Raw genomic sequence first — 25,743 nt, forward strand, 5'->3', positions numbered from 1 at the left:
TTTTGTTTTCCTTTTTTTTTTCTCCTCTCCATTTTTTGTGATAGGCATAGACCAAGAAATTGATATCGGCTTCAACAAAGTAAAGATGACCACAATATTGGAACCCCCACACTCGTTTTGAGTTACATCTTTTAAGCATGTAATCACAAAGGTTTTGAAAATCTCCCATTTTGAGAACTTGTTCTTTGAACATAAACCCATTTCCCTTGATGCTCTAATAGTTTTTAGAGGGATCAAAATCAAGGTTTTAAACAAACGAAGGAATAGGATTGTATATGACGGGTTATTCAACAAAATAGGTCAAAAGGCTCAAAGGGGTTCTCTAAAATTAAAATGTGTTGGGTGGTTAAAGAAGGCCGAAAGTGGTTTCTAATGCCTTTACAATATCCAGATAAATGCACATTTGTGTGGCCTCGATGTGGTTCAAGACAAATTCTAGGAAGACAAACCATAGAAGTGTTATTCTCTCAAGAAAGAATGAAGATTTTTTTTTATGGACATATCAAGCTCAAAATCTCACGAGATATGTTTTAGTCCACTAATCCTACACCAGAAGATTTTAACTCAAGTCATTTTGGTATAAACAAGCTTTCAACTAATGAATTATCCTCAAACATAAAATATGTATTCTTTTTGCACATAACATTATCAAGTTAAGATTAATCCAAAATTGAAAGGGTTTTATAAAAAATAAAAAAAAAATATTTCAAAACCAAGCAATTTCAACTAAAAATTTTCACAAGACTCAATCTTCAAAAGTCAAGAAAATCAAGCACAAAAATATATTTTCAAGTAGTTTTAACAATCAACAAGAGCAACAACCATTTTCAACACGCAACCAACAACACCCAATTCAAGAAACAAGTTCAACAATAATACCCCCACACTTAAAATCCACATTGCCCTCAATGTGGAGTATGACATACATTTCAAGAAAAAATTAAAAGGAGAGAGTTTAAGGAAGCATCCCGGAGTGCATGTCGCGAAAAGGTCATGGTGTGGGTGGTTGCCTTGGTGTCAGCCCAAAGTGATCAAATAACCCCATCAAATTGGCTTCTATGCGAGCGATTTTTCGAGCTATGTCTTCCAAGGTTATTTGTTGTGGATTCGGTGGTGGCGATTGTGGTCTAGCTGTGTTGGTGTCCTCTCCTTGCTCCGTTGCTTCTTTGTTGGCTTCGCCTTCCTCATCATTTTCTTCATCCTCATCCTCCCGTCATCGCTCTCTTCATTCTAGGTGTTTACATCCTCGTTTGGTGCATTGCTGTGAAGTGGCCTTGAAGTGGAGGGCGTAACTCCAATGGGCGACCGTCCTGGATCCACAAACTCAAAAACGACTACCATTTCTAGTGACAAGACCTATTCGTGTTAAAGGTGGCCATGTCCAATGGTTCCGATTCACAAGCGATGTGAAGGTTATGGAACGAAGGGCGAAAAACACCAAGATTAATCGCAATCAAAGTAATGTATGAACCAAGAATTAAAGCACGATTTCGGTTAATAGAAGATTGAAATTGCGTAGCCAACCAAAATTCAAGATTTACTTTGATTTCATGTAACATACACCATAAGAAAAACAATTCAGCTTTAGAACAAATTCCAGATGTATCTCTACGATTGGAAAAATTGAAAGCTAGGAAACGATGAACAAGCTTGAGCATGGGGCTTTTCAAGTAATGGCTTTTCGATCTACTAGGGTGATAGGCAAGGGGATCAGTAGACAGTTTACGCCATTCGTTGATAGGATTAAAATCATCACGATAATCACATAAAGAATTAACGTATTCGTGAGTGTGTGCGTTCTCAGTGGTAGTGAAACCTAATGCAATATTGAACTCAGTCAAAGTCATGGAAAAGTGACGCCACATCAAACGAAATTTGACTACTCCTGGCATGTCTAATGTGAGTGATGATGGAGTAGTGAATTCATAGGTGGTGTAAAATTTTCTCATGAGTTCAACATATGCATGTTCGGTACAATCAAAGAAACATTTCCAACCAATATTATCAATCAGTAAGGCACTACTATCAACAGCATGCAAAGTACGTAGAGTGTCAGTGTTCAATATTTTCCATGGTAGAATAGTATGATTGCTAAGTAGTGCGTACCGATCCTTCTCCGTACGAGTTGTGAATCTGAGGATGCCGCTAAGAGCTTCTGATGATGGCGGAAGTGTGTTTGCACAGCGTGTGTTACGGGCACGGGGTCCCGATCTGGAGGAGGTCCCTTCGTCACGACTTCTTTTTCGACCACTCATCGTCAATCAACTATAGGAAAAACAAATCAGATAAAATGAAATAGAAGAATGAGAGAGAGGAGATAGATAAAACCATGCACTGATGGCCTCGGATGTGCGAGTTGCAGCTACGGCTGAGATGGGTTTCTACAACATCACGAAGGAGATAAGAAATAGCAGTGGATCAGCGGCGGAGAGGGAGAAATCGAGTAATTGTGTGACTGTCAGAAAAGAGAAAGAATGGGAACGGCGAATCTGGGTTTCCCCGTTGGAGCAGCGGCGAAAGGTGAACGGGGAATGGCTTCGCAAACGGCGACGACGGGTGTTTCGACAGCAGGAGGCGCACGTCGATGGTGGGTTGATACTGCGAACTAGGTTCTCTATTTTCGAGAGCGAGAGAGAAGACGAGACAGAGGGAGATTGGAGACGGCGCGACAGCGATTGGTTTCGCGAATGGTGACGACAGACGGTGAAGCTTTTTTCGGCGATTGGCGGGTTGAACTTCGTGAGCGACGACGACAAATGGCGGCGGGGAGCTTTTTCCTGCGAGAGTTCTTGGCAGGTTAGCTGAGAGATAAAAAGAAAATATCGGTCAAAAAATTTGAAGTGTGATAGAAAGATTTGACTGATTTTCTTATATCTTTTGATTTTTCGAATTTTTGATATTTTTTATATATAAATAAAAATAACTAAAAAAATAAATAAATGAAGGAAAATGAAAATGAATAACAGCCTACGAAGTGGGACTAAGTGTGGGAACGCTTAGTGGAAGCTCCAAATCTGTTTGGATAGCTAAATTGGACAGATTTGAAGTTTCCACTAAGCGTGCCCACGCTTAGTTGATCTTTCAAAACTATTTTAACTCATTTCAACTTAAAGCCAGTCTATGTGAAAAGAAAACCGAAAAAAGAAATTAAGGCCCAACAAGAACAAATCGAACATGAAGCGGACCATCCGAAGCCTTTAGTGACTAGACCACCCTTCCCAGAGAGATTCACCAAAGCAAAGAAGGAAGAGAAAGAAAAAGAGATTTTTGAGACGTTCCGCAAAGTAAAGGTAAACATCCCTTTACTCGATGCCATCAAGCAAATATCCCAATACGCAAAATTTCTCAAAGAATTGTGCACTAGCAAAGGTAAACTCAAGGGAAACGAACGGGTAAGTATGGGGGAGACCGTCTCTGCAATTCTCCAACGAAAATTAACCCCAAAATGTGTAAGGACCCAAGTACGTTCTCTATACCTTGTAAAATTGGTATGATTGGAATAAAGAGGGCTATGTGCGACCTTGGAGCATCTATAAATGTTATGCCCCTAACCATTTTTGAGTCCTTAAAAGTTGGTCCTTTAAAGAAAACGGGGGTAGTCATGCAACTTGCAGATCGCTCTATAGTCTACCCGGAGGGAGTCTTGGAAGATGTTCTTGTACAGGTAAATGAATTAGTGTTTCCCGCCGATTTCTACGTGTTGGATATAAGGGAAGACAACTCCCCCAATTCCACATCAATCCTGCTAGGAAGACCGTTCCTCAAGATAGCTAGAACAAAAATCGATGTGCACAGTGGAAGTCTCACTATGGAATTCGATGGTGAAATCATAAGATTGAACATCTATGAATCCATGAGGTATCCAACTAACTTACCTACCGCTTTTCTTGTAGATATCTTTGACCCTCTCGTACAGGATTCCATAGCAATAGGCAGCGAGGACCATGTGAAGTATGCATTAGAAGAAAACCTCACGTTGGAGAAGGCAAAAATTTTGGAGAAAAAAATGATCATAGACCCAAACATCGGTGACACTGTTTTTGAACTCGAATCCCTTCGAATTTTACCTACTAACGCTGCTTTCATCGAAGTACCACATTCTCACACTAAAATTGTTCCCTCTATATTGCAAGCACCCGCATTGGAATTAAAGGAATTACTAAAACACCTTAAGTACGCATACTTGGGAGAGAATAAAACATTACCGGTGATCATTTTAAGCAAGCTCACTGATCTTGAGGAAGAAAAATTGATCCGAGTGCTTCGCGAGTTTCGAGAAGCCATTGGATGGACTATTGCCGACATTAAAGGTTTAAGTCCTTCGACTTGCATGCATAGGATACTCCTAGAGGAAGGCACAAAACATTCAAGGGAAGCACAACGCCGGTTGAACCCTTTGATGATGGAAGTAGTAAAGAAAGAGATTTTGAAACTCCTCGATGCAGGTATGATCTTTCTGATTTCTGACAGCGAATGGGTAAGTCCGACTCAAGTAGTACCTAAGAAAACAGGTATTACTGTAGTCAAAAATTCTGTTGGAAATTTAGTACCCACACGTGTTTAAAATGGATGGCGAGTTTGTAATGACTATAGAAAGCTTAATGCCGCCACTAGGAAAGATCATTTTCCACTTTCATTTATAGATTAAATGTTAGAAAGGTTAGCCGGTCGATCTCATTATTGTTGTCTTGATGGATATTCAGGTTTCCATCAAATTCCAGTGGCGCTGGAAGATCAAGAGAAAACAACATTCACATGCCCATTCGGAACCTTCACCTATAGAAAAATGCCCTTGGTCTATGCAACGCACCCGCTACCTTCCAAAGATGTATGGTTAGTATTTTTTCCGACTTTGTTGAACACTTCATTGAAGTTTTCATGGACGATTTTACGTTGTTTGAAAAAATTGACTAAAGTACTTGAAATGTGCATAGAAAAAAACCTCGTTCTAAATTATGAAAAATGTCATTTCATGGTAGATCAAGGTTTAATTCTAGGACATATCGTGTCTTCTAGGGGGATAGAAGTCGATAGATCTAAAATAGACGTCATAAAATCCTTGCCTTACCCCGCTAGTGTGCGGGAGATTCGTTCTTTTCTTGGACATGCAGGATTCTATCGACGATTTGTAAAGGACTTCTCGAAAATCGCCCAACCACTGTGTGCGCTGCTGCAAAAAGACGTAACTTTTGCATTTGATGAAGATTGCATGAAAGCCTTTGACAAGTTAAAAGATTCGCTAACATCAGCACCGGTGATTCGCCCCCCTGACTGGAGTAATCCTTTTGAGATAATGTGTGACGCTAGCAATCACGCCATCAGAGCTATCCTAGGCCTAAAGATTGGAAAAGATCCCCACGTGATATACTATGCCTCACGAATGTTAGACAACGCTCAAAGCAATTACACAACAACGGAAAAAGAACTTTTGGCTATTGTTTTTGCTTTAGAAAAATTTCGCCATTATTTACTTGGAACTAAAGTTGTTGTGTATTCTAATCATGCAGCGTTGAGATACCTGTTGTCAAAGAAAGAGGCAAAACCACAATTGATAAGATGGATACTACTGCTGCAAGAATTTAATCTAACGATCAAAGACAAGAAAGGGGCAAAGAACCTCGTAGCTGACCATCTTAGCCGACTGGTCACCAACGAAAACCCAAAACCTCTAAATGACGAGTTCCCAAACGAACATCTTCACGCCATTCAAGGAATCACCCCATGGTACGCTGATATAGTTAATTTCTTAATCACTGGTGTTCTACCACGAGATTTGACTAAAGCAAGAAAAGATAAGATCAAAAGTGATGCCAAACACTATGTGTGGGATGAACCTTACTTATGGAAATTTTGTTGGATCAAATCATTCGACGGTGCGTTCCTGAAACTGAAATTCCCTCTATTCTTGTATTTTGTCATTCATATGCATGTGGAGGTCACCTTGAACCAAAAACAACAGCACGAAAAGTGCTAGAATGCGGCTTGTTTTGGCCAAGTATATGTTTAAAGATGCATATCTATTTTGTAAATCTTGTGAAAATTGCCAAAAAGTAGGGAATCTTGGTCATCGTAATCAAATGCCCCTTTCGCCAATACTTGTGTGCGAAGTATTTGATGTGTGGGGAATCGACTTTATGGGTCCCTTCCCATCTTCTTTTGGCAAGACTTACATCATTTTAGGAGTAGATTATGTGTCTAAATGGGTAGAGGCAAAGGCCATTCGTGCCGATGATGCTAAAACTGTTGTGGAATTTGTCAAGGCTAACATTTTCTCTAGGTTTGGTATGCCAAGAGCAATTATAAGCGACCGAGGGACACATTTTTGCAACAAGGTGATCAAGGCATTGTTCAAGAAATACAACATCACGCATCGAATCACGACCGCCTACCACCCCCAAATAAATGGCCAAGCGAAAGTCTCCAATCGAGAGATCAAGTCCATACTCGAGAAAACGATGAATCCTAACCGAAAAGATTGGAGTACACGCTTGGATGACGCACTTTGGGCTTATCGTACGGCGTACAAAACACCCATAAGTATGTCCCCATATCGTTTGGTTTATGGTAAATCTTGTCACCTCCCTGTCGAACTTTAGCATAGGGCATATTGGGCGATCAACCAATTCAACTCGTCAATGGATGAAACGGGAGGGCAAAGGAAGTTGCAAATACAAGAGCTCGAAGAGTTACGGAATGATACGTATGAGAATTCAAAAATCTACAAGGAAAAAGCAAAAGCATTCCATGATCGCACCATATTTCGAAAAGAGTTCGTTAACGGGCAAAAAGTTCTCCTCTTTCATTCTAAGCTCAAGTTATTCCCGGGTAAATTGCGTTGTCGTTGGATTGGACCTTTTATTGTTACTAATATTTTCCCCCATAGTGCAGTCGAAATCAAGAGTCCCACGACTCAAAAGGTATTCAAGGTGAATGGACATCGGCTCAAGCCTTTCTACGAGGACTTTCAAACACCAACAATTGAGAAAATTCAACTTGTGGATTCCGCGTTCACCTAAACGAACTTCTCTCAGTCTAGCCAAAGACGTTAAAAAAAAACGCTGCATGGGAGGCAACCCATGAAATCTCTATCCTTTCCTTTCCCCTTTCGTTTGATTTTAGTTTTTGCAAATTTTATTCAAGTTTTACGATGCATGTCACGCTTAATGAAGCATCCAAATCTGTTTGGATAGCTAAATTGGACAAATTTGAAGTTTCCACTAAGCGTCACCACGCTTAGTCGATCTTTCAAAACTGTTTTAACTCACTTCACCAAAACATATTTGGAGCTTCCACTAAGCGTGCCCACGCTTAGTCGCACTTTGTAGGCTGTTATTCACTTTCATTTATTTATTTTTTCAGTTATTTTTATTTATATATAAAAAAAATCAAAAATTCAAAAAATCAAAAGATATAAGAAAATCAGTCAAATCTTTCTATCACACTTCAAAATCTTTGACCCATATTTTCTTTTTATCTCTCAGCTAACCTGCCAAGAAATCTCGCCGAAAAAAGCTCCCCGCCGCCGTTTGTCGTCGTCGCTCACGAAGTTCAGCCCGCCAATCGCCAAAAAAAGCTTCACCGTTTGTCGTCGCCGTTCGCAAAATCAATCGTCGTCGCTCCGTCTCCAATCTCCCTCTGTCTCGTCTTCTCTCTCACTCTCGAAAACAGAGAATCCAGTTTGCAGCCTCAACCCACCGTTGACGTGCGCCTCCTGCTGTCGAAACACCCATCATCGCCGTTCACCTTTCGCCACTGCTCCAACGGGGAAACCCAGATTCGTCGTTCCCGTTCTTTCTCTTTTCTGACAGTCACACAACCACATGATTTCTCCCTCTCCGTCGTTGATCCACTGCTATTTCTTATCTCCTTCGTGATGCCGTAGAAACCCATCTCAGCCGCAGCTGCAACTCGCACATCCGAGGCCATCAGTTCACGATTTTATCTATCTCCTCTCTCTCATTCTTCTATTTCATTTTATCTGATTTGTTTTTCCTTCAGTTGATTGACGATGAGTGGCCGAAAAAGAAGCCGTGACGAAGGGACCTCCTCTAGATCGGGACCCCATACCTGTAGCATACGCTGTGCAAACACACTTCCGCCATCATCAGAAGCTCTTAGCGGCATCCTCAGATTCACAACTCGTACGGAGAAGGATCGGTACGCACTACTTAGCAATCGTACTATTCTACCATGGAAAATATTGAACACTGACACTCTACGTACTTTGCATGCTGTTGATAGTAGTGTCTTACTGATTGATAATATTGGTTGGAAATGTTTCTTTGATTGTACCGAACATGCATATGTTGAACTCACGAGAGAATTTTACACCACCTATGAATTCACTACTCCATCATCACTCACATTAAACACGCCAGGAGTAGTCAAATTTCGTTTGATGGGGCGTCACTTTTCCATGACTTTGACTGAGTTCAATATTGCATTAGGTTTCACTACCACTGAAAACGCACGCACTTACGAATACGTTAATTCTTTATGTGATTATCGTGATGATTTTAATCCTATCAACGAATGGCGTAAACTGTCTACTGATCCCCTTGCCTATCACCCTAGTAGATCGAAAAGCCATTACTTGAAAAGCCCCATGCTCAAGCTTGTTCATCGTTTCCTAGCTTTCAATTTTTCCAATCGTAGAGATACATCTGGAATTTGTTCTAAAGCTGAATTGTTTTTCTTATGGTGTATGTTACATGAAATCAAAGTAAATCTTGAATTTTGGTTGGCTACGCAATTTCAATCTTCTATTAACCGAAATCGTGCTTTAATTCTTGGTTCATACATTACTTTGATTGCGATTAATCTTGGTGTTTTTCGCCCTTCATTTCATAATCTTCACACCGCTTGTGAATCGGAACCATTGGACATGGCCACCTTAACACGAATAGGCCTTATCACTAGAAATGGTAGTCGTTTTTGAGTTTGTGGATGCAGGACGGTCGCCCATTGGAGTTACTTCAAGACCACTTCACAGCAATGCACCAAACGAGGACGTAAACACCGAGAATGAAGAGTGCGATGACGGAGACGATGAGGATGAGGATGAAGAAAATGATGAGGAAGGCGAAGCCAACAAAGAAGCAACGGAGCAATGAGAGGACACCAACACAGCTAAACCACAACCGCCACCACCGAATCCACAACAAACAACCTTGGACGACATAGCTCGAAAAATCGCTCGCATAGAAGCCAATTTGATGGGCTTATTTGATCACTTCGGGCTGACACCAAGGCAACCACCCACACCATGATCTTTTCGCGACATGCATTCAGGAACGCTTCCTTAAACTCTCTCCTTTTAATTTTTCCTTGAAATGCATGTCATAGTCCACATTGAGGGCAATGTGGATTTTAAGTGTGGTATTATTGTTGAGCATGTTTCTTGAATTGGGTGTCGTTGGTTGCGTATTAAAAATGGTTGTTGCTCTTGTTGATTGCTAAAACTATTTGAAAAGATATTTTTGTGCTTGATTTTCTTAGACTTTGAAGATTGAGTCTTGTGAAAATTTTTAGTTGAAATTGCTTGGTTTTGACAAAAAAAAAAAAATTTGATAAAACCCTTTTAATTTTGGACTAATCTTGGCTTGATGATGTTATGTGTAAAAAGAATACATGTTTTATGTTTGAGGTTAATTCACTAGTTGAAAGCTTGTTTTTACCAAAATGACTTGAGTTAAAATCTTCTGATGTAGGATTAGTGGACTAAAACATATCTCGTGAGATTTTGAGCTTGATATCCATAAAAAAATCTTCTTTCTTTCTTGAGAGAATAACACTTCTATGGCTTTATCTTCCTAGAACTTGCCTTGAACCACATCGAGGCCACATAAATGTGCATTTATCTGGACATGATAAAGGCATTAGAAACCACTTTCAGCCTTCTTAACCACCCAACACATTTTAACTTTAGAGAACCCCTTTGAGCCTTTCGACCTATTTTGTTGAATAATCCGTCATATACGAACATATCCCGTCGTTTGTTTAAAACCTTGATTTTGATCCCTCTAAGAACTATTAGAGCATCAAGGGAAATGAGTTTATGTTCAAAAGAACAAGTTCTCAAAATGGGAGATTTTCAAAACCTTTGTGATTTACATGCTTAAAAGATGTACCTCAAAACGAGTGTGGGGTTCCAATATTGTGGTCATCTTTACTTTGTGGAAGCCGATATCAATTTTCTTGGTCTATGCCTATCACAAAAAATGGAGAGGATAAAAAAAAGAAAACAAAAAGAAAAAAAAAGAGAAAAAAAAGAGAAAAAAAATAATGTATGAACTCTCCAAAAGAAAGAAGAAAGGCATAGTTCAAGAAATTTTCGAAAAGAAAAATCTTGAAGGTAGATGAGTAAACTTTGAGAGCTTCGAATTATTGTTCACTCAAATTTTTTTTTTTTTTTGTGCTCTAATTAGTTTCTTAGAATTTAACCTCATTATCCTTTTACCCTACCCCAAACCAAAGCCCCATTACAATCAAAATTAAAGACCTTTTGATCCATATATGTACATATTACAAAAGTAGTAGAGATGTGGTGTATAGGCAAGTCTATGGTGAAGCATTGTCATAGTAAGTGTCGAGAGATACACCTGAGCCATATATACACTTGAGAGAATGGAAAGCGGAGAGAAAATAGTCCACTAGTTTTATGCGATTGGTTTTGATGATGGTCATCACGTGAAAACTTGTTTGATACATGTTTAATTATCTTCTTCATAAAGTATGTCATTTACTTTGCACATGATTACAAATTTTCTTGAGTAGTTCAAGATTTGGAGGGAATTTTTGAATGCATCTTGACTTTGCTTGAGGACAAGCAAATAGCTAAGTGTGGGGGTATTTGATAACTCTGCAATTGTCATGATTTTATAACGATTTAATCTTTCTTTCTAAGCCAAAACATCCCTAATCATGTGATTTTATTGCATATTCAGCAAAAAATGAAGATATGAGGCAAAGATGGTGAAAATCAAGCTAAAATCGAAATTGAAGGCATCAAAAAGAAAAAAAAGGAGATTACAAGGAAATTTCTGCAGAATTGACTAAGCGTGCCCACGCTTAGTGAAATGGTCAATTCGGGATAAGGATGAATACGAGTAATTTCCGCAGAAGATAAAGGAACGAAGTGTTTAGGTTTAGAAAGGATTCTTTAAAGCTTATCTCTTGTTATTTATTTACCTTTTTAGAGTTTATCATGTCTACGTCTAGATTCGTAGGAGACTTTTATTATAAATAGGGGGTCGCTTCAATTGAAGGCGATCAGTTATTGATTAGAACTCTATAGAATTCTTTGTTCATCCTTGCTTTTATTTTTATTTTACAATCGGAATTAATGGAATTCCACTTTCTAGTATGTTCTTCCATTAACATGTCCGGCAAAATTTCTTATTTTCTGGTTAAGGTATGGTGATTGCTTGATTCTCATTATGGTGTGAGATCTAATCTGTGTTCTACACTTGTCAAACGAATATTTATGCTATTCTCTGTGCTTTAATTACAAACGTCTGATTTATGAATGATTTGGCCGATTGTTCATTATCAAGAAGGTTTGCTTGGCTAATTGGACTTTATAAATCCGTGTAATTGTTTATTTAGTTCAATGCTTAGTAGCAACGTAGTATGATTAATTATGTCATAGTAATTAGTTATGATACGGGGAATGCATGATCTAGTTTAAACGAATTAATCCTCGTAGGAGTTTGTTGATTAGAATCAGGCCCTTCTAATTCTTAATGCTATTAATAGATTAAATCTTGTGGACATTCCCAGGGTTGTCTGTTAATTAGGGATCTAGCCAACGGTCATACCTTGGCTAACGAAAAGGTAAGGAAAGGTGAGGTTGTTAGGTCGTACCAACAACCATAAGTGGTTTATTTGTCTATACATGTGTTTATTCTTGCATCAATGATCAACTCACAAGAATCAAGCATGATCCTAGCCTTAACCGAAAAATCTTCCTCTCGTATCTTCGTCAGGTAATTTCAATTATTTTCTAGCTTATTTAGTTTTTAATTATTTCTTTTTATCATCAAATCTCCGCCCATTATTTTCAATTTCTCTCAAAGAATCAACTTAAAGCCAGTCTCTGTGGATTCGAACCCTACTCCCACTTTTACAAGTGTTGTAGGAATTATTTTTTGTGGTCTCGACACCCATCATGATACTTCATAGATAAGAAACTTTCTATGCAGACATAAGAAACAGTGAAAATACTACAAATTCAAGAAACCTCTCCGAAATGCACTTAAGAAAAGAATATTGCTGATCAATTTGCAAGCTTCTAATGATTTAAGAAGATTATCAAACTCAAGCTAAAATAGAAGAAAAAGAGAGTGGTTGAATGGCACTTACATCACAGTGAAACCATATATATTAAGATAGGAGAAAGGCGAACCTGATTGGTAATATATAATAGTAGGAAAACAAAGGTTATATATGGCTCCAAAAATGGACTCGAGTCACCGATCAAAGTCAAGATATCACAATATGAGTTCCCATTAGCTTCGAGCAGTAATCTTACTCTAGATTGTGTTAGACCACCAACATGGTGTAACCGACAAACATCAATATATTTGCTAGTAACAAGTCATATATAGACAACAAAGCCAAATTTATCAGAACCAAAGTCTATATGAACCAAAGGACAATAGTTCAGTTAATTTGAGAAAATACCACTAACCTCTAACAGAAAAAGAAAATCAATGTATCATTATAATCACAAAGGTAAATATAGAAATATAAAGAACTTAATTGACACACAAAGGTAAATATGTAACTGTAATGCATACAACAGTTATATTTTGCTGAAACTTAACATTCGTTTCCTTAGTTTCCTATCCCAATCTAGGGGGATCGCAAATTCAAGCCAATCCATAGCATCAATTTCAATAAAGAGCAAGAGTCGCAGATTATGAATTCAGGTGGATATGCTTAGCATTAAGAATAGGAGAAAAATATAACTAAGATAAGGAAACTAGTGACGGGGGATAGAATGAAACTGTCATCATCTTCATTCCCCCCAGAAGTTCTTGAAGAACTTAGGGATTGAAAATAGAAAATAGTAAAATATCTCCTGCACTTTTGTAACAAATCCCACCCACTAACAATGCATATTTAATTCACAACAATTTGGTCACTGTAAACATTTCTTCAACCAAAGATGAAAGTAACAGAGAAAGACACCTACATACAAACAGGAAAGTAAATGGAGAAATTCAATACGAAAATGACAATGAACATTTTTTAAAAGGAATAAGCTGGTGAAGTTAAAATAAGTTTGACAATGAACAAAATCATGTCCAAAAATGATGTCTGACACCAAAATTTTCAAAAACATGCTTTTCTCTCTGCATCTAGAAACATTCAACACACTTCAAACAAAAATAACAGACAAACTTACGGAAATAAAACCTCTAGAACGCAGGAATTAAGGATCAACCAAAATGGACATAGCAATAGTCTTGTGGACAAAAGTACTGCATTAGTAACTCCACAAGAGAACAAAACCATAAAGCGGGAATAAAGAAAAACCAAGGCAGTAAAGAAGAGAACCTGTTAGTTTATTAAACCAAGAAACCATGCAACACAAAGAGTTCACATGTACAATAGTTAATCTGTCCTCTCTCCAAAATTCACTTATTTGCTAGTCTACTATATCAAGAATCTAACCCTAGAAAACAAAATTGAAAACAATAGATTGGGTCCAAATATAATATCTCTCTGAATGCCAAGAATCAGGGAATATAAGCAACACGAAGCCTAACAATGGTGGAATCTTAATGCATAACTCCAAGATAAGAGATGCTGAAAACAACAAAAATGACAAAGAACTATTCAAGTTACACAAAAACCTTGACAATGAAATGACGTCCAGAGATTATATCTCATACCAAAGTCATAAACATGCAGCATTTCTATCTACATCAAGAAACATTCAAAAATCTTAAGGTAAATTAGGAACACAAACCTCCAGAATGCTTGAAGATCCAGCCAAAATGAGCACCACATCAGTCTGGTAGGCAAAAGAACTGCACTAGTGGACTTTCAACGTGTCCTCAAGAAGCAAAACAGAAAGAAAAAAAAAACAAGAAAGGGAAAAAAGAATCGGTTCATACAAGAAAAGAACCAAAAAAAAAAAAAAAAGAACCGGGACATTCATCAGACCAAGATACCATGTGACAGGAAGAGTTCGCATGTTCAGTAATCAATTCGTAGTGCTCCAAGATTCACTTATTTCCTATACTATATCAAGTATCAAACCTAATTCAAGAAATTGGATAAAAATACAATACCTCTCTAAACTCCAACTTAAAGAAACGAAGTGCTGAAAACCGCAAGGGTTGCGCATGCAACGGATCATTTTCTTGAAACTCGACCCCAACCCCTTCCACAGATTTCAACGCCTGATTTTCTTCTATTCCTTTAAATCTTGGCCTTGAGTGCGGTTGTAGGGAAAAGCACCGCGTTGGTGGATTTTCCAAGATTTCAAGAAACAAGACCAGAAAAACAAAAAAGAAGACAAGAAAGGGAAAAAAAATGGGTTAACTCCACAAGAAAACATAAGAACAATACAAGAAAGGAAAAAAGAACCGGGTGCGCTCGAGGACTTCATTTTCTTCTGTTCCTTGAAAATCTTTGAATTCTTCTTCCATGGACATTGTAGAGAGTAAAGAAGAAATAGAGACTAGAAGAAGAGTGTAAAGAAGAAAGGGAAGAAGAAATAGAGACTGGAAGAAGAGAGTAAAGAACTGGAAGAAGAGAATCTGGAGTTGGTCTCGTCTAAGCTCTGTCTTTTATAGTTAGCTATACAATGCGACTTTTCTGTAGCTACTTCTTTGTTTCTTAAACGCGACTCCTAATATAAAATGAGAAAGAGAGAAACCCTCCAGACTCCCACGTCCCTGCTTGCCGAATTTGCACCCAAACGACGTCGTTATAGGACCAGTCATTCGAAAAGAATAGCCAAAGAAGAGCAGAAATGGAAGAAACCCTATCTGAGCGCGGGAAGTCATTGGCAGCTCCGGTGATTTTCGTGCTCGTATTCTCTTTCCACTTTGTCTCCAATTACATCGAATCCTGCAAAAAGAAGGTTTTTTTTCTTCTTCTTTTTTGCATTATTGTTTGTGTTTTTCTTAATTCTGAGAAGTGATTGGATAATTTCATCTCTTCATATTCTCAGAGTGCTTAATGTACAAATATTTATCATTTTCACAAAATAGCATATGGTATTGCTATTTTGAATAATTCTTTTTTTTGTATTTGTTACGTTTAGAAAGGAGTGAGTGATGTGGATAGTCAATTGCGAGCAGAAATTAAGCAACTGTTGAAGGAGGCTAGTTCTTTGTCGCAGTAAGAGCTATTTTATGTATATTCAGATTTTCTTTTTCTTTTGTTTATGGGATCAAATGACAAACTCTGATGTGATCGGTCCTAATCTGCATGTGACATCTGTAACGTATTATATGGAATTTATCTTGGCTGTACTTCTGCCTCTACAGAATGGTGCAGGTTTACTTGATATGGAAAGTGAAGTCTTTATAGACTTTGTTCAATCAGTAAAAATGATTTAAACTGTTAGATAATCTAATTGAGCAGTAAACATGGAAAAAAACTGAAGCCAAACAGCATGCTTTCTTGTCTATATTTGTTATTATTTATGGAATTATTATCACATCACTAGTTTAGTCGCATTGACTTGGCGTTTAAACCAGTGACCTTGAGTTATCATCTTTTGGTTCATGAATGGTCCAGGTTTAAAAGCATAGACTTAAACAAGGGAGATTTCAAATTGGCTAGATATTGTATAATCTGAATTTAGGATCCTTTTTGGTGAAAGCTGAGTGTTTTCTGTTTTCTTGTTTTCAAAGTTTTGTCTTTGTTTTGTTGCTGGACAATATCATTTTTTTTGTTTATAGCTGAGCAGACCGGTGTTGTTGATATGTAGCTTGCCCCTAAGTGATTTTCTTTGTTGATTGCAGGCCTTCAACATTTGCACAAGCTGCTAAACTAAAAAGAATTGCAGCTGCAAAGGAGAAGGAACTTGCAAAATGTAGGAAATTTGCTGTTTTAAGTTGCTTCTAGGAATGATCTTTTGTAAATTTGGTCTTGAAGATACAAATACAATTAAGTGCCCATGTAAATCATATGATAAAGTGTATATACATGTTAGGGAGAAATCCAGGATTATGTTGCAATCTCTGAACAACTCTTGTATATTCCTGTGTATAAGCTTCTTTGCTTGATTCTAGTGCCACAATTAAGTTATGCACATAGTTCAAAATATACTGATCTGGAATGTTTCTGAACATAAAGATGGTTTATAATGATCATTGGGTCTTCCTTTTTGATGATTTCTGCTATTTGTTCTCATGTCTGTGTGACGCACTCCAGAATTGCCAGTTTCAGGAAGTCCATGCTGCTATTTTAGCCTTGATGAGGTTTTGTGTAACTCTATATAAAAATAATAGTCGTCTAACCATATTAGTTCTTGTTCTTTCTGTTCTTTTGGTGTAGTATATCTGTAATGCCATTTCATCTTCCTTGGGTATTCTGCAGAGGTTACTGTATTTACCATTCCTTGATGTAATTCTTCTTATGGTTCTTATGATAGTTTTTTAGGCTTCCTTGTAATGCTGTATTCATTTTTCATTAACTGCTTTATGTTTTCATTATTTCCACCAGTGAGCTTGTTCCACTGCATCTGTCATATCATGTGCATATCTATATGCAATTTTCTAAGTTCTTGAAGTACCATGCAGATCAAGAGATGCACAACAAGGATATGAACTTTTCATTTGGTATATATGAAAAGCTTCTAATTATATCAAAGGTTATTCAGATAAGATTTGAATATCTGAGAGGATTTATTTTCACAATTGAAATTCTGTGGATTTTACTCAGCTGTTTGCTTCACAGGTTGTTACATACATTGCGCTGATTTTATGGTTCTGGAAAATACCTGTGACCAGAATATCTGATCAACTTGTGCATCCTTTTGGTATTCCTTTATTCCCTCATTACATCTTGGTTTTGGTTCATTCATCCAAGTACCTTGCAATTCGTTGATTCTCACCATAGTTGCCCAGTAAATGCATATTTAGTAGTTACTGCAAGCTTCAGAGTCAGACTAATGTTCTTACATTGTTGATCGGCAAAGGGCTTATGTATGTTGATTACATTTGCAGGCAAGTTGCTATCTTGGAGAGCAGGAAATTCTTTGGAAGACCATGTTGTGGTAATGTAGCTAAAATCTATAGTTCATGTTCTTTTTCTTTTTTTCTGTTTGAATTAAGAATATAAGTATAGCTATGTTTTCTACCTGTACTATAAACTGTCTTAATTAGTTCTGAATTGTATGAAAAGTTGTCTCAAGGTTTTGGTTCTATGGTTGACTGAAGTGTCCCTGGTATGTTTCATGTAATGCTCAGAATCAAATATCTTGGTCATACTTCAGGACAATGTGAAAGAAGTAGGAGTTCTTTTGCGATTGTTAACAAGTCATATTAGGAGGAGCTGATTAGAGGATTTTAATACCTAAAGAGAGCTCTCCGGAACCTGCAATGTTCGTCTTTGTTTCTTTATTTATCTGATATTATCTGATTTCTAATGCTTCCGAATTCTTAGTCAGACATTACTATAAAACAAGTATGGAAAGGACATAATTTATTTCACAAGAGCTGAATGTTGGCCCCCTTTTCTTTTCCCTGAAGTTTCTTACTATTATTAGTTTTTCTCCTATATTAATGGGGTAGGAGTAGGCAGTGCACAAAGACTAAAAAAATTATGGACCAGTAGGATCTACTGCTGGATATTTTACAAATGCGGTTCTGATGGTTCATCATATGCCTCTGCAGGTTGGAATCATACCATGGTTGATAGTATCCACCAGGGTCAGCAAATTTATTTGCAGGAAGGGATATTAGTAGCAGAAGTAGATGATTTGGATTAGCCTCTTACATCTCCATCTCCTGTTTTATCTAGTCATCCAGTTCAATTCTAGTCCATTTGTAACTTACACATGTTAATCTAATACTGCCTCGCTGTTGGAAAATCCATGTTGTTGTACAACAAATTGGTTATTTATTCATCGGAAAATTGGTTATTAACACTGCCTCGCTGTTGGAAAATTCGAATATATGCTGTTCATTGGTGGACCTTCTCAGACCTTATGGCTACAGTTTGAAACTCTGAACTTGCTGTAGCTGTTTTCCGCTGAATAACTAGAACACCGTATATAACACCATATATCAGTTGATGCACGATGTGGAGCGTTCAGTGAATTGGAAATGCTACAATACTGTTGAAGTTCAAATGTGGTAAAGGTTGCTTTTGACAATAATAAATTTCGGTTAATTAATCTATTTTTATAGAATAGGAATATTGTTATTTGGGCAGGTGGAGGGAACACAAAATGTACTAATATCCCATCTCAAGCTAATTTCTGTTCATATGGAGATGGCTACTTGTATTCAATCAAAATCAAAACATTATTATTAGTTCATTTCCGTTATCTGGAACTAGGATCCCTGTTTGTTTGTGTTTCCATTTTCAATTTTCAGTTTAGTGGTAAATATATAATTTTGGGTTTTAGGTGATATCTTTCATTTTTATTGATCTTGGATTTTGTTATTAAAAAATACAAAATTAAAGTATAAATTACAAAATACTGTTATTTTAAATAAAAAAGAGGGGGGGGGGTGACTAGACAAATTCTTTTCACTGAAGTCATCAAATAGACCCAAGGTAGGTTAGTTTTCACTACTCTCGGGTTCCCTGAAGATCCAGAATCATAATCTCATTTTATGGCTTGCAATTTTAGGGAAATTATGCACAGCTGATAAAACTATGGCTATCATATGTGATGAGGGCGCAATAGACACACATACTTATCTATTCATTCGATGTCGTTATGCTTGAAGATACCTGACAGCAATCCGACGGATTGTCCGATTTGGATGGCCTAATAGAGAGTGGCCACAAGACGTTAAGTGGGCTACAAGAAAATGGAGAGGAAAACATATCATTAACTTGGCTTATCGTGCACTCTTTGTTGCTTGTATTTATCATATTTGGAGATAACGAAATTTGAGACGCTTTGAGCATACGGAGCGAATATCGAGCATCATAGCCATCATTATTGTGGATAATATTAGGCAGAAGATTATCGGTGTTAATTTATCTCGTTATGTTAGTTCATATGCATTATATAGATTATGGCATATCCCTTGGCCTGTCGAGGGAGAAACCATCAATTGAATACGATCTTGTTTTATTAATGAAACTTACATTTACCAAAAAAAAAAAAAAAAAAAAAAAAGAAAAAAGGTCATCAAACGGCCGAATAATTTGAAAAACGTGAGCTACAACAATTGGGCCTTTCATCAGAGGGCCAGAATCTTAAGCCCACAATTTAAACGATAGTCAACATTTTCTAAACGACACCAAAACCCTAACCCTAAGAGAAACCCCCAAATTAATTCAAACGTAACATCGGCAAGGCCGGCTTTCCGGCAACGACAACAAAACCCTGACCCTAACACAAACACCCAAGTCAAAACACCAACTTTTCGGCGATGGGTCGTCTGAAGCTTTTTGACGAAGACGGCGATGCGCCTGGTGACGACTTATCGAAGATTGAAATCAACCGTGAATTCGCCAAACGGTACGAGCACAACAAGAAGCGAGAGGAATTGCAGAGATATGAAGAGCTCAAGAAGCAAGGTCGTGTTGACGCTTCAAGCTCAGATTCGGAAGGATCGTCTTCTGAAGAGGATGAGGAATTAATCAAACCGAGTAAAAGGACAGATGTTGAGTTCTTTGATGCGCTAATTAAGGTGAAAAATCAAGACCCAATTTTGAGGAATAAAGATGCAAAATTGTTCAATTCTGACTCTGACAGTGAGGATACTAGCGATAATGCGAGTGAGGAAAAGGGGAACAGGGAGAAGAAGAAGAAACCAATGTATTTGAAAGATGTTGTTTCTAAGCATTTAATCGAGGCAGGGCCAGAATTTGATGACCAAGTAATGGAAAATGAGAATAATGATGAAATAGGAAATAAGGTGAAGAGTTATTCGGAAGAACAAGAGGAACTGAGGAGGGAGTTTTTGAAAGCGGTGGAGGAGGAGGAAGATAAAGAGGAAGGGGATCTTTTGAGAGTGAAGAATAGTGGGGGTAAAGAGGAGGAAGACGAGGAGGTGGTGGAGATTGGAGGCAAGTTGGATGAGTATTTCGGAGAAGATGGGAAGTTAGACGAGGATATGATGTTTTTGAAGGATTATTTTCGGAATAGGATGTGGATTGATGATGAGAAAAGTAAGCATAGGGGGGATGAGGAGATTGAGTTTTCAGAGGACGAGGAGGAGATAGAGAGGCAGGAGGATTATGAGAGAGAGTATAATTTTAGGTTTGAGGAGAATGCTGGGGATAGGGTTATGGGCCATTCGCGAAAAGTAGAGGGTTCCGTGAGGAAGAAGGATAATGCAAGGAAGTCGCAGAGGGAGAGGAAGGAAGAGAGAATGGCACAGGCTGAGTTTGAAAGAAAGGAAGAGTTGAAGAGGTTGAAGAACTTGAAGAAGAAAGAAATTAATGAGAAATTGGAGAAGATTAGGGAAGTGGCAGGGATTGGGAAGGATGGGAGTGGTTTCTTGGATGAGGATGATTTGGAGGAGGATTTTGATCCTGAGGAGTATGATAGGAAGATGAACGAAGCATTTGGTGATGGCTATTATGAGGCTGAGGACATGGATCCAGAGTTTGGTAGTGATCGGGATGAAGATGAGGTTGGGCTTGAGAAACCAGGCTTTGATAAGGAAGATGAGTTGCTTGGACTTCCAAAGGGCTGGGATGAGGTGAATGAATCTGGAGAAGGTTTCATGTCAGCCAGGCAAAGAATTTTGAAAAATAGGGTGGCAGATGAAGATGAGAAGGATATTAGTGAAGATGGAGATGAGGAGCCTAAAGAGGGAAAGCGGAAAAGAAAGCGGAAACGTAGTGAAGTGGAGAAGGCAGTTAGAGAGCAGTTGATGGAGGAGTATTATAAGTTGGATTATGAGGACACTATAGGTGACTTGAAAACAAGGTTCAAGTACAAACCAGTAAAGGCTAAGAGATATGGACTGACCCCAGAAGAGGTCTTGATGATGGATGACAAGGATTTAAATCAATATGTCTCTTTGAAGAAGCTGGCTCCTTACAGGGAGAAGGAATGGAAGGTGCCTCGTATTAAGACCATCCAACTAAAACAGCAAACCAAGAAATCTCATAATGGGGACACCTCCATTTCCATTAATAAAGATAGGAAGAAGATACGAGGTGATGATAAGGCAACAAGTGAAGTGATTAATGCAGTGGAGACAGAGAAATCAGACCCTGCACAATCAGATGGTGACGCAAGCAATCTATCTAGACGGAGTAAGAGAAGACGCCGTCAAGCTGAGCTCAAGCTATCTCGTTCCAGGCTTATGGCTTATGGGAAAATCCCTTCCAAATCTAAGAGTAATAATCAGAAGTAGAGCCTTGGCAGAAGTTTTTGCATCTATTTTTGTAGGAGGTAATATGATTTAGAAACACAGCTTGTTTTTCATACCTATTTGTTTATTTACCTCTCCTGATCTCTTTGGCACATTTACTTTTGCAATGCTCATCCTTCAGCCATTTGAGTGGTATGATAGAAAAGATAAAGTTACTTAGGCAAGCTAGTGAAATTTGAAAGAAGAATTTTGTTTTAGATTATGATTATGTATCAGAGCTTGTTTAGTGTTCAAGTTACTCAAAGCATCCAACAATTCTAAGGTTAAATACAGAAAACAGTGGTTCTGGTATCAGATCAGAGAATGTTATTTAGCTGAAAGAGTAATTCAAGACTGGGAACTCCATTTAATGGAATGATGATTAATGTGCTCAATGATTGATTTTTCGAGAAAGACTTGTTACCTAGTTTTATGTAAATAATAGAATTGACTAATTATGATTACTTTTGTCCAGTATGTACTACCATTTGTGAAATTTAAGATTTAACCCATGCCATCTGGCGTCTTCACAAGTAAATTTCTCTATTCCCTTTTTACCTTATCAACAGATGCGACTTTATTGTGCGGGACAAACAAATAAATGTGTCAAATTAAGTAAGAAACTGGAAATGTGTAATTGATTGGAGTTATAAGAACCGTGTATATTTAGGTTTTCCCCCTTACCCAAGTTGTTGGGCATATCATGTTTGTCAAACTCAGTTGAGATTGAATGTTTTCCTGTCTGTTCTTTCAGTCTGTAGCTTATATTAACATTAATTAGATAAAATGTTTGTATTCGATCAAAACACTACCTGAAATTGCTAACATCCACTCTCAAGAAAAAAAATAAAAAGGAAATTGCTGGCATCCATGGTCTTTTAAGTAAGAATATTACTGCTGAAAAGTCTGTAGCAACAGTTTTATTGGAGCTTAGACCTTCAGTGCACCTGATTCATATAAATGAAACCAGGTCATATATACTTTATTTCAGCATTTTTTTCGTATTATTTGCTAAAATCAGTGAGTCTGTTTAATTCAGTTCTTCAATCTAATTCAAGCAATTTGTGTTCCAGATACTCAGACAAAATAGTCTTATGTATCAAGATAACAGATCCAATTCTTTTACGACCAACAGTGGATGAAGACCACCCTTGATTCTCCATTTAGTAAACTATGGTGTTTCAACATTTGGTCCTCCCCAGTTGCAAGATATGCTGTCATTCAGATTTCAGAAGACAATTCCAGCTTGCAGTTATTTTTATTTTTTTTTCCAGTTTACCCACTAAGCAATTTTGGAAGGTTGTCGTTGTTGTCCCTTGTCTCCATGGCACAAGATTGTATGTACTGCTGATAGTCATCAGATCAAGAAGAGAGCAACGGTGGTTCATGGTGTCCACGTATATGCTGGAGGCATGTAGATGAGGTGCCATCAAACTTGTTTGAGCCATGGAGCAATAAGCGTAATAAATTTGCTTGAGGTTCAACTGCACTTGAGATTCTATCGCAATGGCTATGCAGCAAACTTGTTGACTAATTTTAGGTCCTACCGATCTTTGACAGCATGTTAAACTGTACTTTAAAGTATATTATTCAATGGGTAGAGATTTTTGCGCTACAGAACTGCTTCACTTTGCATCGACCGATGACGTCTTCTTTCAGTTTGTTACTGTCTATCATTTACTTGAAGCCTCCGTCTGTGAAACAGCTAAGAGTTTATATTTGCAAATGCTGAAAGGGCTTTCCAAGTTTGTCATTTTCGTTGCGCCAAAAGTGTTATTAATCTGTCTCAATCTCAAAGTAATAGAATGGGATAATTTGAGCATTAACTTGTTGAATATACGGTATAGCAGAACAACCACATAACAACCTAAAACCTGCCTGTATTATCATACTCAATAAATTACAGAAATAAAGCATGTGATATATATGTTCTTGCTGGCAATTCAACTTCCCATCCCACACCCTAAGACTATGTAATCAAAATTCAAACGCGTGCAACTTAAGGGCACTTAGATTCACCCTTAGAGTTCTTCAAGTCCCTATAACAAGGGCACTCATCCTTGTTCCCAAAAGTCCCTGACGGCACACAGTTGCACTTTGTGCAACATATCCCACAGTACTTGAGGCACCGGTCTTTCCGGCTGGCTAGCGAGCATCGAACATCACACTTCCCCTTGCAGAAGGCCGAAAGGTCCGATGGTGGATCTTGATCCGCAGTCGTTGTTTCAAGCATGGTGGTGAGGAGGAGGAGGAGGGCGGGTAGGATAGTTGCCATTGTCAACAACTTCATTTTTTAACTACCTTTTTTTCTTCTTTATTTTATCAACTGGGAATCAGTTGCTGATATGTTGGAGGTGTGGAGAGGCTTGCTTGTGAGAAGATAACATTGTACTGGGAATTTATAATATGGTATTGGGTGTGCATATATGCAAATAAAATTAATGTGATTGGACTCCAGTGATTTTCAGCAAAGTTTTTTGGTCTACCTGCCTTTAAAGAGCAGATAATTTCAATTAAATGAAAAGTATTAATGATTTGTTAAAAATGTACCACAAAGTTCCAAATTAATCCATAATAATTACTAGTGCTAAAAACTATATATATAAGTGCACTTAAATTATAAATATACATATATATTAGCATTTTCGGCACGCGTAAATGTTTTTTAACTATGGAATTAAGTATATTTCTTTTAAATTGTCCCACATATTCATCGTATTTATGATAAATGAAGGAAATAATATTTTAGAATAAAATAAAACAATACAATGGAAAAAACAAATAAATACGAGAGAGAAACTTTTTCCAGCCCTTCACTGCATATATAGGTCTGTAAGGAATACAATTTTGATCACTCTATCCAATTATTATTATAGGCAATCTAATTGTACCATTTTACATATATATATGATATGATGTGTAGTATTTCACAGCCCCAAATAAATTACTGATTGGTGTGTCATATAGATGAACACACATTAGTTGAAGGCAGTCAAGGGCACTTGGGGTTCCCCTTGGAGTTCTTCATGTCCCTATAGCAAGGGCACTCGTCCTTGTTCCCATATGTCCCCGACGGCACGCAATGGCACTTCTCGCAGCATATCCCGCAGTACTTGAGGCACCGGTCCTGCCGCCCCGCCTTGGAGCACCGAACCGAGCATTTCCCATCGCAAAAACTGGAGTCGTCGTCCCCCATCGCAGAGGTGATCATAATGAGGACGATGGCGAATACAAGAATCCTTGACTTCATTTTGTCCATCTGTTTGAACTTCCTAGACACTCTACGCAATTTTAGTCAGTACTCATATATAGTGATTGTTTGATCATAGTCGAAACGTGACGCCTGAATGGTTATTAGAGGTTTTAAAGATTTAAACGGCATTGTTGTTAACAGTTATAACTTTTGACACAACAACAAATGCTTGATTCAACAGTTACAAAAGCACGACATGATAGAGATCATTGGGAATCGACGTATAAATAACACCAAGCAATAGGAGGGATATGAAGTAATTAGTACCTGAAGTTGGTGAACAAAATTCTTGGCTATGAGAAAATTAAAGTAGCTCAAAGATTGGGGGGAAAAGATGTGAAGAGGTGAGTTGAAATGTTGAAGAGTGGGAGGTGGATTGTTGGTATTTATAGAGTAAAAGGTGGGGAGTTTTTGCTCACATTGCAGCGTGATGCAGTGGGGTTTCTTTGCTTAAAATCCATAACAAACTTTTATGAGATACGTACCCGCCTTCATTTCTGTAGGCAACTGACGTGCTTATGCTTATTCATTTTTCCTACTTGAAGGGACTACAATCTTTTTCTAGATTCATCTCTTACCGAATTCTGAGGAGGGGTGTTTGCAATAATTTTTGTGTTTCTTGTATTAAAAAATGCAAGTTAAACAGTAATAAAAAGTTGGGAGTATTTGAAAATAAAAGTTAAAAGTAAAAAAAAAAATTGAAGTTCGAGAATATTTTACAATTTGGATTATCGCACCATCCTCCTTTAAGGTTTGTACGGAAGTATACTATAAGCCCTGATTTTCCCTTTCGGAACAAGAAGAATTAAAGTTCTAATACTCCTTATCTTTGGTTTAGTTTAGTAGTTTAGCTATGGTCCAGTCTTGGGACTGCATCTCTCATAATAAATTCAATAATAGAAGAAAGATTTGACTGAACTCAAAGAATTGCTTTCTCGAATTAGAACATTGTTCATAGGTCGGAAGAAT

The 25,743-nt window shown here is 37.7% G+C and overlaps 4 protein-coding genes and 1 pseudogene across 17 annotated transcripts in view; 2 read left to right on the forward strand and 3 right to left on the reverse strand.

Moving 5' to 3' along the window:
* Window positions 1-14,732, reverse strand: part of LOC110011591 (uncharacterized) — a 33,941-nt gene extending 19,209 nt beyond the window's left edge. For 5 of the 13 annotated variants that reach the window (XR_016064108.1, XR_016064105.1, XR_016064107.1 and 2 more), the window contains exon 1: window positions 13,979-14,732. Coding sequence is in view for 4 of the 13 variants with exons in the window: in XM_088877952.1 (XP_088734078.1) it covers window positions 1,344-2,255 (912 nt within the window). In the remaining 9 variants the exon portion in view is untranslated. Of the gene's footprint in view, window positions 1-768; window positions 2,778-12,424; window positions 13,816-13,978 lie in introns of those variants that run through there. The other 8 variants (XR_016064104.1, XM_088877952.1, XM_088877951.1 and 5 more) reach the window with 8 other exon arrangements.
* A 150-nt stretch (window positions 14,733-14,882) lies between these two features.
* Window positions 14,883-18,116, forward strand: LOC105155392 (tail-anchored protein insertion receptor WRB-like protein). Its single transcript, XM_011071266.3, has 7 exons — window positions 14,883-15,100; window positions 15,284-15,360; window positions 15,990-16,060; window positions 16,770-16,840; window positions 16,927-17,008; window positions 17,196-17,245; window positions 17,865-18,116. The coding sequence occupies exons 1-7, from the start codon at window positions 14,990-14,992 to the stop codon at window positions 17,931-17,933; spliced, it is 531 nt and encodes a 176-aa protein (XP_011069568.1). The 5' UTR covers window positions 14,883-14,989; the 3' UTR covers window positions 17,934-18,116.
* Window positions 18,117-19,430: 1,314 nt separating this feature from the next.
* On the forward strand, window positions 19,431-23,141 carry LOC105155393 (KRR1 family protein). Its single transcript, XM_011071267.3, has 2 exons — window positions 19,431-21,562; window positions 22,595-23,141. Exon 1 carries the CDS (start codon window positions 19,584-19,586, stop codon window positions 21,522-21,524), a length of 1,941 nt encoding a protein of 646 aa, XP_011069569.1. The 5' UTR covers window positions 19,431-19,583; the 3' UTR covers window positions 21,525-21,562; window positions 22,595-23,141.
* A 193-nt stretch (window positions 23,142-23,334) lies between these two features.
* On the reverse strand, window positions 23,335-23,875 carry LOC105155464 (peamaclein pseudogene; annotated as a pseudogene).
* Window positions 23,876-24,307: 432 nt separating this feature from the next.
* On the reverse strand, window positions 24,308-25,133 carry LOC105155394 (peamaclein). 2 transcript variants are annotated; one of them, XM_088877832.1, is made up of 2 exons: window positions 25,042-25,133; window positions 24,308-24,800 (listed from the first exon to the last, which is right to left on the reverse strand). In XM_088877832.1, exon 2 carries the CDS (start codon window positions 24,778-24,780, stop codon window positions 24,514-24,516), a length of 267 nt encoding a protein of 88 aa, XP_088733958.1. In that variant the 5' UTR covers window positions 24,781-24,800; window positions 25,042-25,133; the 3' UTR covers window positions 24,308-24,513. The 2 variants fall into 2 exon arrangements, with proteins under 2 accessions (XP_088733958.1, XP_011069571.1); XM_011071269.3 differs by having other exon boundaries at window positions 24,308-24,793; window positions 25,042-25,127.
* Between the last annotated feature and the right edge of the window lie 610 nt (window positions 25,134-25,743).

This window comes from Sesamum indicum, linkage group LG2 (genome assembly GCF_026168435.1).
Source record: "Sesamum indicum cultivar Baizhima isolate 11 linkage group LG2, ASM2616843v1, whole genome shotgun sequence".
NCBI lineage: Eukaryota > Viridiplantae > Streptophyta > Magnoliopsida > Lamiales > Pedaliaceae > Sesamum > Sesamum indicum.

Coding starts and splice junctions, on each gene's coding strand:
- LOC105155394 (XM_088877832.1), bottom strand. CDS start 24,780: ATGGACAAAATGAAGTCAAGGATTCTTGTATTCGCCATCGTCCTCATT.
- LOC105155392 (XM_011071266.3), top strand. CDS start 14,990: ATGGAAGAAACCCTATCTGAGCGCGGGAAGTCATTGGCAGCTCCGGTG. Junction 16,061..16,769: donor GGAGAAGGAACTTGCAAAAT/GTAGGAAATTTG, acceptor AGTACCATGCAG/ATCAAGAGATGCACAACAAG. Junction 16,841..16,926: donor AGCTTCTAATTATATCAAAG/GTTATTCAGATA, acceptor TTTGCTTCACAG/GTTGTTACATACATTGCGCT.
- LOC105155393 (XM_011071267.3), top strand. CDS start 19,584: ATGGGTCGTCTGAAGCTTTTTGACGAAGACGGCGATGCGCCTGGTGAC.